Genomic DNA, 18399 nt, shown 5'->3' on the forward strand with positions numbered 1-18399 from the left:
TCCCATCCACAAGTGTCTGGCCGGGTCACCAAGCTGGTTCTGAGGAAGGTGCCTGGGGCAGAAGTTGAGGGTGGGGAAGTGCGACTCCAGGGCAGTCAGAGTCTTTTGCCGGGGAGGAGGGCAGCTGTTTGTGGCCAAAATGCAGCACCCCGCCTGGCCCCCGGCCCCTGCCGGCCCCTCGCTTGGCCCCTGGAGCAGCCTGGTGGTGGTGAAGGGGTCAACCGGGGACCCAGTGGGGAGAGACTGGGGTGTGGGGCTGGTGTAAACTTTATTTCGAGGGAGGGCGGCGGGGTCGGGGAGGAGCAGCGCCCTTGCCAGGGATGAAACCCGGGGTTGGGTCTTGGAGGGGAGGCCCTGGGCCCGGGAGGCGGCGCTCAGCCTGGGCTGCAGCCTCGCCGAGGGCGGGGAAGGAGGGATGCGGAGGAGGGAGGAGGGACGCGGAGGAGGGAGGAGGGACGCGGAGGGAGGGAGGGAGGCGAGCGCGGGGAGGGAGGCGAGCGCGGGGAGGGAGGCGAGCGCGGGGAAAGCCGGCGGGACTAGGGGAACTAGCGGGACTGGCGGCCGGGGGCTGAGCGCTCCGCAGGCGCCTTCTCTCCAGCGCCGCGTCCCGTCCCCCCGGCATGACCGACGTCCTGCCCCAGCCCGACTGCAGCCGGAAGGCGGGGCGCGAACCCCTGGAGCTGGAGGAGTCCGGGAGCAAGCGCCCCCCCAATACCGGCGCCCGGCTCTGGGGCCGCGTGCGCAACAAGCTGCTCCGAAACAAGGTGCCCGCGGGGGCTGGAGGTTCCGGGGGTGGGGGCTTGGGGGCGCTGCAGGGCTCGGGGGGCTGCGGGGGCTGAGGGGGTCCCGCTCGCCTTTCCCGCTCCCGCCCCCTCCGTGGAGTCCGGGGACAGAGCTGGGGTCTGTGCGCGTCGCTCTAAGTGGCTTGAACTTGATGGCAAACGCTGGGGCTGCCCCCACCCGGACCCTGGCGCTCGGGCATCTGCCCCTGCCTCGAGAGAAGAGAGGTTTCTTCTCGGCAGGTGGACCCTGCTTTCCACGCCGGGAGCGCAAACAGCCCATGGGGAGACGCCTGCCTCTGGGTCTGTGTCTTGCCGCCCTGTTCAGCCTCGACCTGACCCCTGCGTCCAGCGGGTCTTGCTGGGCGCCCCTTTGCTGAGGGGCGCCGACCGCAGCACCATCTGCCGTGTGAGGTTTCTCTGTGCAGGGTTGTGGGGAGGGAGGGATGCCGCTGGGTCTGGGGGCTCCAGGCTTCCCTTCAGGGACCACCCATCTGACTGTGTGCCCAGTGCCTGCCGGGCATCAGGCGTTCAGTCTGTGTGCCAGGGCAGACCGCCGGTGCCCCTGTAGCCCCAGACCTGAGTTGAGATTAAAATCTGAGATAGAAACTGACTGTCCTGCAGCTGGGCAGGCTGCCTTGGGGCTGGCTTGGGGCCCTGGCATCAGGCATCTGAGGAAGAGCCAGACCCAGCGCCCAGCACACAGGAAGCACTCGATAACTCTGCAGATCAAATCAACTGCCCGAGTAAGCTGTCCCAGGGTGCCAGTCCGGCTGGCCAGGGCTGGGGCCATCCATCAAGAGAGCAACAAGGGAGGCCTTGGCCAGTCCGTGGTGGGGATCTGCAGGTCCTCCTGAGGCTCACAGGACCCTCTCTGCAGGCTCTTCCTTCCAGCCGGCATTGAGGCATCAGCCAGGACGAAGTGATCTTGGGCTCACTGGCCCCTCGTTTCGTTTCAGCTCCTGCCATGGGGCATACTTGCCCTCCCAGAGGTGACATCAGCCCTGGAAAGTGCTGGGCAGGGCAGCAACTTGAGCTTCCTGCACTGGCCCCTGTGTCACCTTCAGCCTCCCTGGGGACCGGGCTAGCAGAGCCCTGCCGGCCCCAGCTGCTGCCAGAGCCCCTCTGTGCTGAGGCAGCTGTCTGTGCCCGGCAGCATGGACTCATCCCCTCCCCAGCCCCTGCTGAGGCCAGCAGGCACCAGCCCAGAGCTCACCATCCATCCTCAAACGTCAGGGTTGGCAAGAAACTGACCTGGCAGGTTCCGGGTCCAGCGCCAGCCAAACAAGGCGCTTCCAGTTTACCTGCCCCTTTGAGGAGGCGCCTGGTGGGCAGGGGGCAACTTTTAAACCCGAGGTCCTGGACTTTCAGTTCTTTCCCTATGCATTTGTGGCCGGCAGAACTGAGAAGCCCCTTCAGGAATTCCTTAGCTGGGTTTGCCCCTGGCTGTGTCTGGTGGCTCCGTGTCTGATGGGGATCTCTGGGCAGGGGTGGCGGCCAGGCAGACGCTGGGCTATTGAGCTGCTGAGCAGTTGGCGTCAGTGCAGCTCACGGTGGCCCTGCCCTGGGCTGCTCTGTGTGACGAGCGATTCAGTCCCCTAACACGTGCTGCGTGGCACAGTGTGTCCGTGTTATGGACACAGGGGTCAGCGCTGTGGTGGACAGAGGGACGTCTGCCACAGTGTGGGTCGTGGACACGGGTCAGCGCTGTGGTGGACAGAGGGACGTCTGCCCTGTGCTTCCCACCTCACTGTGCGCAGAACAGCGGGTGAGCAGCGGAGTTGAGGGGCCTGCCAGCCTCTTCCTTTCTATCCTCAGCCACATTAACCTGGCGTTTTCCTGCAGCAGCTTCACAGTTGGGCCGAGGGGCTGGGATTAGGCAGTTTCGTTTCCGTGGGGTAAGGGAAGGGTGCCCGGCCGTACTGCCCAGACTGGCAGAAGGGGTTGCCTCATTAACTCCCCGTTAACTTTGCCCTGAGTGATGCTGTGGGTGCGAGAAACACTGGTGACCCTCCTGCTTCCACTGACCTGAAGGTTCATTAAAGGCTGGAGGCAGGGGTGTGACTCATCCAGGGCTGGGACTGAAGAATCTGTTCCGATGGAGAGGTCTCGTTATTGGAACTGAGCCTTTAAATAGTGCAGGGCCTCTGGTTTCTGGGGGAGAGGAGGCAGGGACACTCATGGAGGCTCCTTTGGCTACCAGCAGGGGTCCCCGTGGTTGGGCTGTTCTTGTCCCCAGAGGGAGAGTTCAGGAGCCGAAGCCTCATTCCAGCCCCTGACTTGGCAGTCAGCTTGTGCAAGAGTTTAGCTGGGAGACACGTGGCATCTGGGTTTGTGGGTTCAGCCAGGGCACTCGGTATTGAACTTCGCGTTTCTTTTCTTTCCTTTTCACTGTTTTGTTTTGTTTTGTTTTGTTTTGTTTTTTTTTTTTTTTTTTGCCTCAAATCACACTCAAGTAGACCAGGCCCGGTGCCTTGCTCTCCCTTCCATCCTTTCCTCTTCTAGATTCTCGGTTGAACTTTGGAGGGGAAGGGGCTGAAGGAGGAACCCCCCACCCCGCCCCCGCAGCATCCCCTTGGGGGAGCCGTGAGGAGGCTAAGAGGGCCTGAAGGGAGGCCGGTCCAGAAGCATTTGTCTGTGGGGGAAGTTGAGGCCCTTATATAGCAACCAAGGCCAAGACGCTCCTGACTCAGACCAGGCCAGGTGCTGGCTGGCAGTGGGGACTCAGGCTGAGCCGGCAGGGTCTGAGGAGGAGATTGAGGGCAGCTTCAGGTGACTTTGTCTCTACCTTGAGGCACAGCCACGTGGGTCTGAGAATTCCCTACTTCCAAAGAGCCCCTCTTAAGCTGGACACCGGCACTGCTGAGCCCACACGAGTCCCGTGTTCTGTGATGGGAGCTGCCGCCTTTGCTTCAGAGAGGATCAGAGGTGTTACCTGAGGAAGGGCGGCGTGGAGAGCCCCTCTTGGGCCACTCGGGGAAGCTTCAGGCTCACGATGGTCGTACAAGAAGGTCCCTTTCTTGGATCACCTGAGGTCAGGAGTTCAAGACCAGCCTGGCCAACATGGAGAAGCCCCGTCTCAACTAAAAATGCAAAAATTAGCCAAGTGTGGACGCTCACGCCTGTAATCCCATCACTTTGGGAGGCAGAGGCGGGTGGATCACCTGAGGTCAGGTGTTCGAGACCAGCCTGGCCAACATGGTGAAACCCCGTGTCTACTAAAAATACAAAAAAAAAAAAAAAATTAGCCGGGCATGGTGGCAGGCACCTGTAATCCCAGCTGCTAGGGAGGCTGAGGCAGGAGCATCGCTCAAACCTGGGAGGTGGAGGTTGCAGTGAGCCGAGATCATGCCACTGCACTCCAGCCTGGGCAACAGAGTGAGACTCTGTCTCGGTGGGGGGGAAAAGGGTCCCTTTCTTTTTCAGCTTGATCGCCACCGCAGGACAACCCCACCCCTCGCAGAGCCTGTCATTTATTCCTTCCTGATGGCACCAGGTGTGCAGACCACGTGCACACCCCAGAGGTTCACTCTACCACTCACTTGGCCATCAGGGTACACAGGTGCTGGGTACAAGATACAGATACGTCTTGGGCTCGTGTACTTTATTTTATAATCCAGTCTGGGCGTCAGGAAAGATCTTGCAGCCTTCTGCAATAGAAGTCTGGCCTGGCCCGGCTGCCCACCGCCCTTGTTTCCCGGTGGGAAGAAAGCTTCATCGTGTGTCTTCTCTGTTCACACACCCCCGCTATAGCGACCCCTCAGCCACAGACAGGAGACTGCAAAGTGCCTCCCCCAAGGGCTGGAGGCCCCTACACCAGCCCACTTCTTCCTGGGCCTCTGTGGGTCCTGACTGCGGCCAGGCTGGCTGACAGGTTGGCAGTGGGGTCAGGCGACCCTCCCTCTTTTCCACAGCACTTACCCACCCGCTGAGTGGGCAGACCTCACTGCTGGGGCCTCATGAGTATTCTCTGACCTCTGTGCCAGGCCAGCTCCCAAGAGGCCTGCTTGAGTCCACAGAGCAGGAACCCTGGACTCTAAGAATCTGATGAAGGTTCTGGAGGCCACTCAGACACAGAGCCATCCCATGCACACACTGTGTGCGACTTCAGAGGGGGCTGTAGACGCCAAGGCAGGAAGCCTGCTCTGAGTGAACCTGGCAAGGTGCCTGCCGCTTCTTAGTACCTAGGGAGGGTAGAAGGGCGCTGGTCCTCCCCAGCCTCCCTGCAGTCCACAGACGGCTTGGCCAGCCAGTGATGCTGGGCACGGTGCCCCAGCTTTTGGATGGCTCTGGACCAGGGACAGGAGAACCTGCCAACCAAGGGGGTTCCTCAAAGGCCAAAGCTGCCTGATCCCAGTGTTGCCGTAGTACCCAGAGGCAGTGAGGCCCCAGACATTTTGGAAGAGCCCCCAAGCCTGCAGGTGTGAGTCTCGGGGAGCTGCCCCAGACATTTTGGAAGAGCCCCCAAGCCTGCAGGTGTGAGTCTCGGGGAGCTGCCCCAGACATTTTGGAAGAGCCCCCAAGCCTGCAGGTGTGAGTCTGGGGGAGCTGCCAGGTGTTGGCCACAGGGCGCTGGTGCTGGAAAGTCCTGGCCCTCTGCTGAGTGGCCTCGCTGACTGCCCAGATGGTTGGGAACTGGTCAACAGGTGCTGTTTTTTGGCCTCCTTTCCCCTGTGAAATCATGCTAGGGCAGGAAGATGTTTGTGTCCTGACGGCCCCCCAGCACCTTTGAGGAACAGACAGTCCCCTGCACCTGTGACCTGCCTGCCCCACCCTGGGGAGAAACGCAGCGTCAGTCCTGGGTCCAGTGAGCCGTAGACCCTTGGCCCTCCAGGATGGGCCCTGGAGAGGTGGGAGGGGCCCCTGGAGCTGGTCCTGGGCTTCTGTAGAGAGGCCAGGAGGCCCCAGGATCCTCACGGAGACTTCCCCAGTCCCGCGTCAAGACAGTGGAACTAGCTCCTGAGCCAGAATCTGGAGGGATCTCTTTCCTGGACCGTGACCCCAGCCGGGGCTGGTACCGATGATGGGCACAGCCAGAGCCGTGACATCCACACGTCCTTCCCATGCGATGCCTGGATGCCGTGGCTGTGCTCGGGGAGGCCTCCGGGGTCCCCAGCCCTCAGGCTCATGTGGCACCAGGTGCCAGAGAAGACAGGGCGCCAGGCTGGTGGGAGTCACGGTTTCCCATTTTTCTCGTCGCGGTCTGCTACTTAACTGCTGTGTGCCCGTGAGTACATCCCTTTGCCTCTCTGGTTCTCTGGTATCAGCTCAATGAAGGAGCTGAACGGGATGATCTCCTGGAATCCAGTTCATGTGATGATCTTGGCCATGTCTCAAGATTCCTGGTCCTAAACCTTAAACCCTGAGCACCCTGGGAGAGTCTGTCACAGGGCTGCCCCTGGGCCAACGCCAGCCATTCAGTGGACACAGGAGCAGGGTGTTTAGCGGGAACGCAGGGCTTCCTGACCCCTGTCCTGAAGCAGCCCTGGCGGGGAGCCATTGTCACCTCCTTCCCCCGTGCCCCAGTTGGTTCCTCTGGCCTGTGAGTGTTTCGGGAGCACCTTCCACGTGCTGGGCCTGCAGGAACTGGGGACACAGAGGCCCGAGACAGACGAGACCCCGTCTGCAGGAGGAGTCCGTCAACAAATGAGATCCTCGCAGGTCAGATGAGTGCTGTGAAGAAATAAACACAACTGGGTAACGCAGTAGAGAGTGACAGGGAGGATGCCTGGCTTGAGAGGATCACTTTTGAACGAAGATTTAAATGACAAGAATTCAGCTATAAAAAACCAGGGGACAGTGCATTCCAGGCCAAAGAACCGCAAGGTCCACATCCTGAGGCAGGTGTGTTCAGAGGCAGAGTTGGGTGGCGGGGACAGTGTGGGGCGTTATGTGGGGTAAGGGGACGGCGGCCAGGCGACGTGGGGCCCTGCGGTTCAGGACAGGGAGCTCGGCCTTTAATCCGAATGCGGCGGGAAGCCGCAGGGTGTTCAAGCAGTTTTGTGGCGATTATATGTTTTGAACACTTACTGTCTGAGGCGTCATTCTTAGCCTGTGACGCAACTGAGGTGACACCTATGAGGTGCTGTTATTCACACTGTTTATTTATTTGGGTTCTTTTGTTTTTGTTTGTTGTTGTTTTGAGACAGTCTTGCTCCGTCGCCCAGGCTGGAGTGCAGTGGCGCGATCTTGGTTCACTGCAACCTCTGGCTCCCGGGATCAAGCGATTCTCCTGCCTCAGCCTCCTGAGTAGCTGGGATTACAGGCGCCCGCCATCACGCCTGGCTAATTTTTGTATTTTTAGTAGAGACGAGGTTTCACCTTGTTGGCCAGGCTGGTCTTGAACTCCTGACCGCAGGTGACCCACCCGCCTCGGCTTCCCAAAGTGCTGAGATTACAGGCATGAGTCACTGCGCCAGGCCTAAATGTGTTTTTAATTTTGTTTTACATTTTTTTTAATTTTTTTTTTTTTAGAGGGAGTCTCACTCTCTCGGCCAGGCTGGAGTGCAGTGGCACCATCTCAGCTCACTGCAGCCTCCATCTCCCAGGCTCAAGCAATCCTCCCACCTCAGCCTCCCAAGTAGCTGGGTCTACAAGCATGTACCAACATGCCTGGCTAATTTTTGTATTTTTTGTAAAGACGAGGTTTCATTATGTTGCGCAGGCTGATGTTGAACTTCTGGCTTCAATGGATCCACCTGCCTCAGCCTCCCACAGTGCTGGATTACAGGCGGGAGCCCCCGTGCCTGGCCCAGACTGTTTTATATATGAGGAATGAGGCTCAGAGAGTGATCCAGATGAGGTCATGTGAGTGGCTTAGCCAAGGCGCGGCGCTCAGACCCTGGCAGCTCAGCCTCAGTGCAGGCTCTCACCCGTGGTGTCCTGCCTTCCCTGGCCGGTTGGAGTTGGGCTGCGTGCCCCAGATGGGGGCGTCTGGAGACGCCGGGCTCCTGCCCGTCAGGCATCAGTGTGGTGCCCAGCCTGGCATGCTGTGCATAGCAACAGGCATGACAGTTGTTTGTGACGACGCCACTGAACGTGAGACTCGGAGCAAGGCGAGGCCTGGGAGGGGCCGCTCAGTGCTGACCTGGGCCCTGGCATTGCTGGTGCCCCTCATGTCCCCGGCGGCGAGCTCCATGCCCGGAACGTGTTATGGGCCCGGGCAGGGAGGGTGAAGCTGGTTTCAGAGAAGGCTGTTGATGCTTTTTTTTTTTTTTTTTTTTTTTTTTTGAGATGTGCCTCGTTCTGTTGCCCAGGCTGGAGCGCAATGGCGCAATCTCAGTTCACCGCAACCTCCGCCTCCTGGGTTCAAGCGATTCTCCTGCTTCAGCCTCCTGAGTAGCTGGATTTACAGGCATGTGCCACCACACCGGGCTGATTTTTGTATTTTTAGTAGAGGCGGGATTTCACCATGTTGGCCAGGCTGGTCTTGAACTCCTGACCTCAGGTGATCCACCCACCTCGGCCTCCCACAGTGCTGGGATCACAGGTGTAAGTCACCGCCCCTGGCCCTGTTGATGTTTCTTAACCTCTCCAGGTCCAGCTCGAGGCTTCAGAGCCCGTGGAGATCTGACAGGTCCTTGGCCTTCCCATGGCTGCCAGCGTGAAGCTTCCTGGTCAGGACCATAGAAGGCCTCTCATCTTGGACTTTGACCTCTGAGGGCGCCCCTTTCCTTTCAGGACGGGACCTCTGTGTTGCTTTGGCCCTGGCCTGTTCCTTTCCTCAAGAGGGCCCCACTGCCTCTGCCCTTGCTACCCTGGCATCCTTGACCTGCCCTGGGCTGGGGCAGGGCCAGCTTCCTGGCTGGTATTTGCAGCCCAGTTCTGAGCTGAAGCTGAAGCCTCCAGGCTGCCTGCACAGGGAGGCCGTGGTGGGGTGGGCTGGCCCTGAGGAAGACAGAGCCCCAGGCCGCTGGGGGAGACGTGCCTGGCTGTGGAGCCTCCAAGAGCAGCCAGGTTTGGGTTTTGTCTGCTTCTCCTTGAGGTCAGCCATGCCCAGCCCGGGGGCTAAAAGCAAAGTGGGTGCCAGGGCAGGAGAGGCGCTGGAGTGGACGCTGGGGAAGGCAGGTTGCTGTGGGTGCTAAGAGGCTAACCTGCCTTCAACAAAAGCGTCATTCAGAGCTGCTAACCCCCTTCCTTCCGTGAGGCTTGGGGAACTTCGAAGTTCTCTAGTGTCGGAGGGGAGGCCAGCCGAGGCCCTGGGACACAGCATTAGCCTGAGCCTATCTGTGGCTGGCCTGGGTATGGCAGGCGGGCACACCTTGGCTGCAGGGCACCTTGGCTACAAGGGAGCCTGGCTGACCCTGCAGGGTGAGGGCTGGAGAGGCAGAGCCTGCCTGGCCTAGCAGTGTGGGTGCCAGGCCATGGGAAGATGTGGGGAGAGTTTATGGAGCCGCACCCGGTGTCCCCGACCCAGCTGCGGAGCTGGAAGCCAGGGGTAGGTCCTGGCAGCCCCTCCCGCTCTGCCTCTCTCAGAGTCTCTCAGAGCAGCCACGTTGACGGAATCCTCCGGCGCCTCCCCGAGGGAGGAGAGGCAGGCTTTTGGCAGCTCCCATCTCCCCCGTTGCCAGCTTGCCAGCCCCGCCGTGCCTCTCACGCCTGTGGTCTGCCCCAATGACAGGCTGGCTTCAGTGTCCCAAGGGGACCCAGCCCTGAGCGTGGGGCTGCCCTTGGGGGAGGGCAGGGGAAAGCCAGCCCGGGCTGCCACCGTGGCCACTGGTCTGGGAGCCACAGGAGACGTGCCCAACCTCAGACCCGATGCCTGGCTCAGGGCCTGGGCTCCGCGGCCCCTCCAGGGCAGGTGTGAAATGCACCCACACAGCTCCACCTTCCACATGGTTGCCTGTCCGGGGGCCACTTTCACTGAGGTCCTTCTGCAGTCATTTTCTGTTTGTTTTGTTTTGTTTTGTTTTGTTTGAGACAGAGTCTTGCTCTGTTGTCCAGGCTGGAGTGCAGTGGCGCAATCTTGGCTCACTGCAACCTCTGCCTCCCGGGTTCAAGTGATTTCCGGCTAATTTTGTATTTTTAGTAGAGACGGGATTTCACCGTATTGGCCAGGCTGGTCTCGAACTCCTGAGCTCGAGTGATCCACCCGCCTTGTCCTCCCACAGTGCTGGGATGACAGGCATGAGCCACCGCACCCAGCTGGGAGTCATTTTCTAGCGTTCCTGTCCCACCTCTCAGGACAGATTTACCACCGTTGTTGTGAAAAAGCACCCTTTTTTTTTTTTTTTCTTTCTGAGACAAAGTCTTGCTCTGCCGCCAGGCTGGAGTATAATGGCGCAATCTCGGCTCCGGCTCACTGCAACCTCCGGCTCCCAGGTTCAAGTGATTCTCCTGCCTCAGCCTCCCGAGTAGCTGGGATTACAGGTGCCCGCCACCATGCCTGGCTAATTATTGTATTTTTAGTAGAGACGGGGCTTCACCATGTTGGTCAGGTTGGTGTCGATCTCCTGACCTCGTGATCTGCCCGCCTCGGCCTTCCAAAGTGCTGGGATGACAGGCGTGAGCGACCGCACCTGGCCGAAGAAGCACTTTTTTTTATGAACCTCTGCAGCCCCCTTGAGGGAAACCCTCCCACATTCTGGGATGCCGGGGCTCAGAGGGCGGAGGGTAGAGGAGCGCCAGCCGTGAGAGGAAGGACGGGCCAGCCCCGAGGGCAGGATGGCAGTTCTGTGCCTGGGAGGCAGGGGGTGGAGGGTAGAGGAGCGCCAGCCGTGAGAGGAAGGACGGGCCAGCCCCGAGGGCAGGAGGGCAGGGCTGTGCCTGGAGGCTCCTCGGGGGGTCGGCTCCTGGGTGGTGGGAGCGACGGAAGCGGCTTTCAGGACGGAGGTGGAGCCCTGGGAGCCCTTGGGGCGAATGCGGTCTTCAGGTTCCCATCATCCAGTGAGCGCCTGGATCACATCCCAAGTGGCGTCCGCTGAAGGCTGCTCGGGACCTCTGCTCCCCGCTCCACTGAGACCCCCAGTGGCCAGTTCTAAGTCCCACCTGCCTTGCCCCTTACTGCGGATTAAAGGGCCCTGGGTGAGGGCTTGTGGGAGGGGAGGTGGCGGGAACCATCTCCGAAGTCCTTGGGGCGAGCGTGTGCTGGAGTGCAGAGCGTGGCCCAGCAGTCAGGGAACTGGGTTGGAATGGGGGCTCTGCCACCTCCAGGGGAGCAGGAGTGGAGACCGGAGGGAGCGTGCCCCTGAGTCCGAGCACAGACAGCTGGCCGGGAGCAGCCCTCTAGGCAGAGGCAGGAGAAATGGGGTCACCTGCCCCACGGGGTGAGAGGTGAGCCGGGAGGAAGGGCTGAGACCCGCAGGGGCATCCCCAGGATGTTCCTGAAACTCAGCTCTGGAGGACGCTCAAGTGTGCGTGGAGCACCCTCTGCCCTGGAGCCTCAAATCCTCTCCCCGCTGCGAGGCCACTTTGCTGATTTTCTGCCCCAAACATGAGGTCACTTCGGTCCAGAAAGGCGAGGCGACCTCCCCCAGCCATCTACGGGATTCTTGGGAGAGAATCCACGCTCACCTTCAGGTCTTCACTCCTGCTCCCTCGGAGGTGACGGAGCCCCATTTCAACCCGGTGCCCCTGCCTGCTGGGTTTTTGCCACAGGGGACCTGGTCGTCTCCTGGACATGAACCCCCAAGATCAGCGTTTCTCTTTGGGAGAGGTCTGAATGCACAGTCATGATTTGACCATGGCTAAGTGCCCAGACAAAAAGAAAATAGTTGGCCGGGCGCGATGGCTCACACCTGTAATCCCAGCACTTTGGGAGGCCAAGGCGGGCGGATCACCTGAGGTCAGGAGTTGGAGACCAGCCTGGCCAACATGGTGAAACCCCATCTCTACTAAAAATACAAAAATTAGCTGGGTGTGGTGGCTCGTGCCTGTAGTCCCAGCTACTCAGGAAGCTGAGGCAGGAGAATCGCTCAAACCCAAAGGTGGAAGTTGCAGTGAGCTGAGATCATGCTGCTGCATTCCAGCCTGGGCGACGGAGTGAGACTCATCTCAAAAAAAAAAAAAGAAGAAAATAGTTGGGTTGTTCTCAGTGACCCTGTACGGCCCAGTCGTCCACCCCTGGTCCAGTCGTTCATCCGCCTTTTGGTTTCGCAGGCTGTTTCTGTCTCCTGCCTGTGGCCCACCTTGGGGAGGCCCCAGTGCTCGTGTGCCCCCAGTGGTCTTCCCAGCCTGGCCCTTCCCAAGCTCCCTCTGTCTCCCTGCTTCAGGTGATCGGACATCCCCCAGGTACATGCTCCCCTGGGCCCATGGATGGCACCTGTCTGCTGGGACCAGAGGGTGAGCAGTCAGGTGTCCCATCCACCAACGTCCCAGGGGCCGGCCCCTCCACCCCAGCGCTAATCTCATCAGGAAATAGCAGAGTCCACATTTCCCAGGAGTTATAAATAGCCAGCGCAGTTTCGGGCAGCCGCGTTTCTCTGGAAAATGTACCCTGTCCCTCTCCCTCCCTCCTCTGTGTTTAAATGATATCCTGAAATAGACTTGGTTTCTGGAGGCTGATGGCCTCCTGGGAGACAGAGCGTCGTTGTCAGGGCACCGTGGGGCCAGGCAGGCCTCTCTGAGCGGATACCAGGGCCACACCTGCAGCAGGCACCGGGAAGATGTGAGAGCTTGAGGGTCGTGCAGCTTAGGAAAGTACCCCTGGCCCAGGCCTGGCCTCAGAAGGGGCTGGAGTGTGTGAGACAGCAGCGAGTGTTGCCTGGGAGGCCGCAGAGGGGCAGATCCTAGCGGAGCAGGAAGGCAGAGGGGACCCAAAGTTTCCCACCGTGACCTGGGGCCCTACGAGAAGGCTCTCTGGAGGAGGCGGGGCGATAACTGGGCCTTAGCATCAGGAGTTGCAGTCCTGGGTCAGATGCTCCCAGGTTGGACCTGGCAGCTGGAGCGGAAGTGATGGGCGCCAGGCAGCGGGAGGGCTGTACTGGAGGTGGCCTCCCAGCACCCAGGTCTGCCCACTGGGTTGGGACACACACCGGGAGGCCAGATGTCGCCTTTCTGAGGAAGCAGCAGTTACAGCAGCTGCCGGTCACACATTCTGCAGTTTCAGCAGAGAGGGTGCTGGGGGCCTTGATTTTGAACTGCAGCTCTCACTTCCTAGGTGTGCACTGGGTAAATTCCTCACTCTCGTTAAGCCGCAGCGTCCTCATCTGTGAGGTGGGAGCAGCTATGAGAGCTTAAACCACATATGTCTGCTATCATGATGATGAACACAGATGCTGTGTGTGGAGGATTCCTCGTGTCAGACTTGCAGGAAGGGCTCAAGATAAGCTCTCGCTCTTTTCCATAACAACCCTGTGAGGCAGGTGTGGACGCCTCCACGAGGAAATTGAAGTTCACGGAGGTGAAGGGCCCTGCCTGAGTGCACACAGTTGAGTGGGAGACTCAGATCCGCCTGCCTCTGAATCCTGCACATTCCCCCCTCCAGGCTGTGTCCAGGTCCCCCTGAGATGTGGGAAGGGACCATTGGCTCAGCTTCCTGCAGAAGGTGCCGGGAGGCACCCGGTCGTGGGAAGCTGGGGCCGAGGAGGGACTCTAGGTGAATCCGACCAGGTGCCGTGGAATTGGCCTGAGGCTTGTGCTGATGCGTAGAGAGACCTGCCTCAAGAAGGGGTGGTCTCAAAACATCAAACTGTGCCCCATAAATACGTACAACTGCTATGTGTCAATTAAAAAATAAGGGCCCGGGCCAGGCGCGGTGGCTCACGCCTGTAATCCCAGCACTTTGGGAGGCCGAGGCGGGCAGATCACGAGGTCAGGAGATCGAGACCAGCCTGGCTGACCCAGTGAAACCCCGTCTCTACTAAAAATACAAAAGATCAGCCGGGCGTGGTGGTGGGCCCCTGTAGTCTCAGCTGCTTGGGAGGCTGAGGCAGGAGAATGGCATGAACCCGGGAGGCGGAGCTTGCAGTGAGCTGAGATCGCACCACTGCACTCCAGCCTGGGTGACAGAGTGAGACTCCGTCTCAATAAATAAATAAATAAATAAATAAATAAGGGCCCGCACAGTGGTGCATGCCTGTAATGCCAGCTCTTCAGGAGGCCGAGGCAGGAGGATCGCTCGAGCCCAGGGCAACATAGCAGCCTGGATGGCATAGCGAGACCCTGCCTCTAGAAAAATAAATACAGGCCGGGCACGGTGGCGCACGCCTGTCATCCCAGCACTTTGGGAGCCCAAGGTGGGCGGATCACCTGAGGTCAGGAGTTCAAGACCAGCCTGGGCAACATGGTGAAACCCCGTCTCTACTAAAAATACAAAAATTGGCCAGGCATGGTGGCTCACGCTTGTGATCCCAGCACTTTGGGAGGCTGAGGTGGGTGGGTCATTTGAGGTCAGGAGTTTGAGACCAGCCCGGCCAACATGGTAAAACCGTGTCTCTACTGAAAATACAAAAATTAGCCGGGTGTGGTGGTGCATGCCTGTAATCCCAGCTACTTGGGAGGCTGAGGCAGAAGAATTGGTTGAACCTGGGAGACAGGTTGCAGTGAGCCGAGATCATGCCATTGCACTCCAGCCTGGGCAACAAGAGCGAAACTCTTTGTCTCAAAAAAAAAAAAAAAAAAGAGGGCACGGCTGCTCCAGAATGTTTCTCCCAAGGGTAGCATCTCAGTCGACAAAGAGCATTTGATTCCTCCACCCTGTGCGGCCACTGCTGGGGGACAGAGCTGGGGACAGACCCAGGCCCGGCCCCATGTCCAGACAAGATGGAGGAACTACGTGGGACAGCCTGTGTGATCCAGGAGGGTTTGCAAAGAACAGAAGCAGCTTAGAGGGGAGAGAGGTTTTGGGAAAGTGAGGCCAGAGCTGGGGCTTCCTTTGAGACCCTGTAGGACCACTGCCTCCAGCCGGCTGGTGATGGCCTTGCGCTTCCCGTGTGTGAAGAGGTCCCCGGAGCAGTGGTTCTCCCTGAAGGGCACTTGGTTCTCTGCACACACCCGACTTTTCCTGTCTCCTATTCTGGGTTCCATCCATTCTCTGGGCAGGGAACAGCCAAAGATAGGGTCTGGGCCACAGCTGGCCCCAAATGCAGGGCCCAGGGCGAACCCAGTGCAGACCCAGACCCTGTCGGAGGCTTGGGTCCCACCTGTCCCCAGCCGGCGTGTGGGTGATAGAAGATGTGGGAAGGACCTACATCGAGTCGCAGGAAGCCCAGGGCTGACCCAGATCCAGTTTCCCTTCCGTGATGACAGTGGCCTGTTATAGCAACAGCATTCAAACCGTGGCACGCACACCTCAGAGTGCACAGAGAGACGTTCTGAGGGTGACGTGGGAAGGAGAGTTTTCAGGAAATCAGTTTGCAGATCCTCTGCTGCCATAGGTGCTGTTGCCAGAAAGCCATCTGCCTGTGAGCCAGCATCTCACCATCCTGTCCTCTGCAGAGGAGAGGCCCGAGGCTTGCTGTGGGGGCTTGGCCCGGGGTGTGCAGACTTCCTGGGTGGGGAACAGAGGGGCTTTTAGGAATGTCGGGGTAGGGGCCAGGCACGGTGGGTCACACCTGACATCCCAGCACGTTGGGAGGCTGAGGTGGGCAGATCGCCTGAGGTCAGGAGCTCGAGACCAGTCTGGTCAACATGGTGAAACCCCATCTCCACTACAAATAAAAGATTAGCTGGGTGTAGTGGCGGGCGCCTGTAATCCCAGCTACTCGGGAGGCTGAGGCAGGAGAATCGCTTGAACCCAAGAGGTGGAGCTTGCAGTGAGCCGAGACTGCACCACTGCACTCCAGCCTGGGCGACAGAGTGAGACTCCGTCTCAAAAAAAAAAAAAAAAAAAAGAAACGCTGGGGTCGGTGTTCAGAAAGTAAAAGACTCTAGTGGCTGCTTAGGACCTTTCAAAAGTCAGGTGGGATCCAGTTCTTTGCCTTCCACAAAACTCAAATTTCAACTGAGAGATCATTTCAAGTAATTTTCAGTAATAGGTATAGATGCGATTTAAGGTGGATAGCATGGAGAGAGGTTAAAGAATGGCTGTAATAAAACTCTTTTCTGCCTCATCTACTTCTTTATGTGAACAAAATGTTTCATTGTTCACATCTTTTTTGTTCATTTTAGAGACGTGGTCCTACGTTGCCCAGGCTAGTCTCAAACTCCTGGGCTCAAGTGATCCTGTGGCTGGGAGCCACCGCACCTGCACATCTTTTACAACAAAACCAGAAACATGAACAGAATTGATGCTGAACCTCGTTTCACTCTAGCAAAAAATAATATCATATAGATACGTGAACTAAAACAAAAAATGTTCCGCCCATCTCATTGAAAGAGAATTCCACCAAAAAGTTACTCTGCTACTTAATATTTATTAAAATGTATAATGAGGCTGGGTGCGGTGGCTCACTCCTATAATCCCAGCACTTTGGGAGGCCGAGGTGAGTGGATCACCTGAGGTCGGGAGTTCGAGATCAGCCTGACCAACATGGAGAAACCCCGTTTCTACTAAAAATACAAAAAATTAGCTGGGTGTGGTGGTGTGTGCCTGTAATTCCAGCTACTCGGGAGGCTGAGGCAGGAGAATCGCTTGAACCCAGGAGGCGGAGGCTGCTGTGAGCCAAGACTGCACCACTGCACTCCAGCCTGGGCAATAAGAGCGAAACTCTGTCTCAAATAAATAAATAAATAAATAAATGTATAATGTGTCAGCTTACTTTTTTTTTTTTTTTTTTTTTTTTTTGAGACACGGTCTCACTCTGTTGACCAGGCTGGAATGCAGTGGTGTAATCTTGGCTCACTGCAACCTCCACCTCCCGGGTTCAAGCGATTCTCCCATCTCAGCCTCCCAAGTAGTAGCTTGGACTACAGTGCCTGGCACCATACCCGGCTCATTTTTGTACTTTTAGCAGAGATGGGGTTTTGCCATGTTAGCCAGGCTGGTCTCGAACTCCTGATCTCAGGTGATCCACCAGCCTCATCCTCCCAAAGTGCTGGGATTACAGGCGTGAGCCACCGTGCCTGGCTGTCTTTTTGATTGTGTACTGCCAATCATGGTACTAACTAATCCTGAATATATTTTGAATATTTGGAGCCTTGTGGTCTCTGGAAATTTTTGTTTTCAATGTATACAGATTTTTTTGTGGAAGCAAAATATAACGGTGAATAAAGGACTTGAAAATATAAAAATATAAACTAGGACAACATTCTTTAGGAGAAATGGAATAGAAACAAATTCAAGGAGAGAACATCCAGGAGCTCTGTGAGGGAAAGAAGAGCTTGTTTGTGTAGTTTTTTTTTTTTTTTTTTTTTTTTTTTTTTTTTTGAGGAGTCTGGCTCTGTCACCCAGGCTGGAGTGCAGTGGTGTGATCTCTGCTCACTGCAACCTCCACCTCCCGGGTTCACGCCATTCTCCTGCCTCAGCCTCCCCAGCAGCTGGGACTACAGGCGCCCGCCACCACGCCCGGCTAATTTTTTGTATTTTTTTTTTTTTTTTAGTAGAGACGGAGTTTCACTGTGTTAGCCAGGATGGTCTCGATCTCCTGACCTCATGATCCGCCCGCCTCGGACTCCCAAAGTGCTGGGATTACAGGTGTGAGCCACCATGCCCGGCCTATTTTCTTAATATTGAATTTTGAGAGTTTTATATAAGCCCTGAAATTGGGTAACATTAGCCCTATAGCTGTGTTCTTTTTCAACATTGTTTAGATGTTTTCTCTGCTCTTCGAGACAGAGTCTCTCTCTGTCGCCCAGGCTGGAGTGCAGTGGCACCATCTCCGCTCACTGCAAGCTCCGCCTCCCGGGTTCACGCCATTCTCCTGCCTCAGCCTCCGGAGTAGCTGGGACCACAGGCACCCGCCACCACGCCTGGCTAATTTTTTGTATTTTTAGTAGAGACAGGGTTTCACCATGTTAGCCAGGATGGTCTCGATCTCCTGACCTCGTGATCTGCCCGCCTCAGCCTCCCAAAGTGCTGGGATGACAGGCGTGAGCCACTGCGCCCGGCCTCGTGTAGTTTTTAAATGGATGAGCGTGGGTATCACGTCGCTGGGGTATTTAGATCCGACTGAATCCATGAGAAGGAATGATGTCACACTTTTATTTTAGGATGGCAATATTGACATGGTTCTGGAAATCATACTCTTTGCAACTATTTAAACGTGGAAATATTCATATGTTGACTTCAGAATGTGCCAGGGAGTGCATAGTTGCTCAGAATTAGTTCGCAGGTGCACAGGCAGACGGGCTTGAAGGCCCCCGAGTTACAGAAACAGAACGTGGAACAGTCCTGTGTGAGGGGTGCCTCTGACCTCCCCTGGGGTCCCCACCTCCCTGGGCTCCAGCCCGAGCCTGGGGACTTCCCCTGTGGAGGATTTGCTTATTTGGGAGCCAACGGCTTGACCCAAATTGTCGCCCTGAATCTTCCCAGCAATCCCAGGGAGGCAGGTTCTGCTGCAGATGGAAAAACTGAGGCTTAGTGAGTTTAAAACTTGCGGGGATTCAAACCCAGGCAGCCTCCTGAGCGTGGGCTCCTGACTCTTCAACACCTCCACGTGGATGGGCCAGTTCCCTCCTGATGGGCTTGAGCGCCTCCTAATCAGGTGCTTACCTTTTGTGAGCCTCAGTTTCTGCATCTGTGAAATGGGGTAATAATACCCATGTCCCGGGCTGGCAGCCAGGAGTGAATAAGGTCTCACGG

General features: G+C 57.6%; 1 protein-coding gene across 7 annotated transcripts in view; it reads left to right on the forward strand.

Moving 5' to 3' along the window:
* ABR (ABR activator of RhoGEF and GTPase) overlaps positions 1-18399 on the forward strand; it is a 223552-nt gene that overhangs the window by 194650 nt on the left and 10503 nt on the right. The window contains exon 1 of one of the 7 annotated variants that reach the window (XM_055256621.2): positions 529-764. The exons of the other annotated variants lie outside the window; for them this stretch is intronic. Within the exon in view, the coding sequence (XP_055112596.1) occupies positions 621-764 (144 nt within the window). The 5' untranslated portion in view covers positions 529-620. Of the gene's footprint in view, positions 1-528; positions 765-18399 lie in introns of those variants that run through there. 7 annotated transcript variants of the gene reach the window in all.

This window comes from Symphalangus syndactylus, chromosome 20 (genome assembly GCF_028878055.3).
Source record: "Symphalangus syndactylus isolate Jambi chromosome 20, NHGRI_mSymSyn1-v2.1_pri, whole genome shotgun sequence".
NCBI classification, from domain to species: domain Eukaryota; kingdom Metazoa; phylum Chordata; class Mammalia; order Primates; family Hylobatidae; genus Symphalangus; species Symphalangus syndactylus.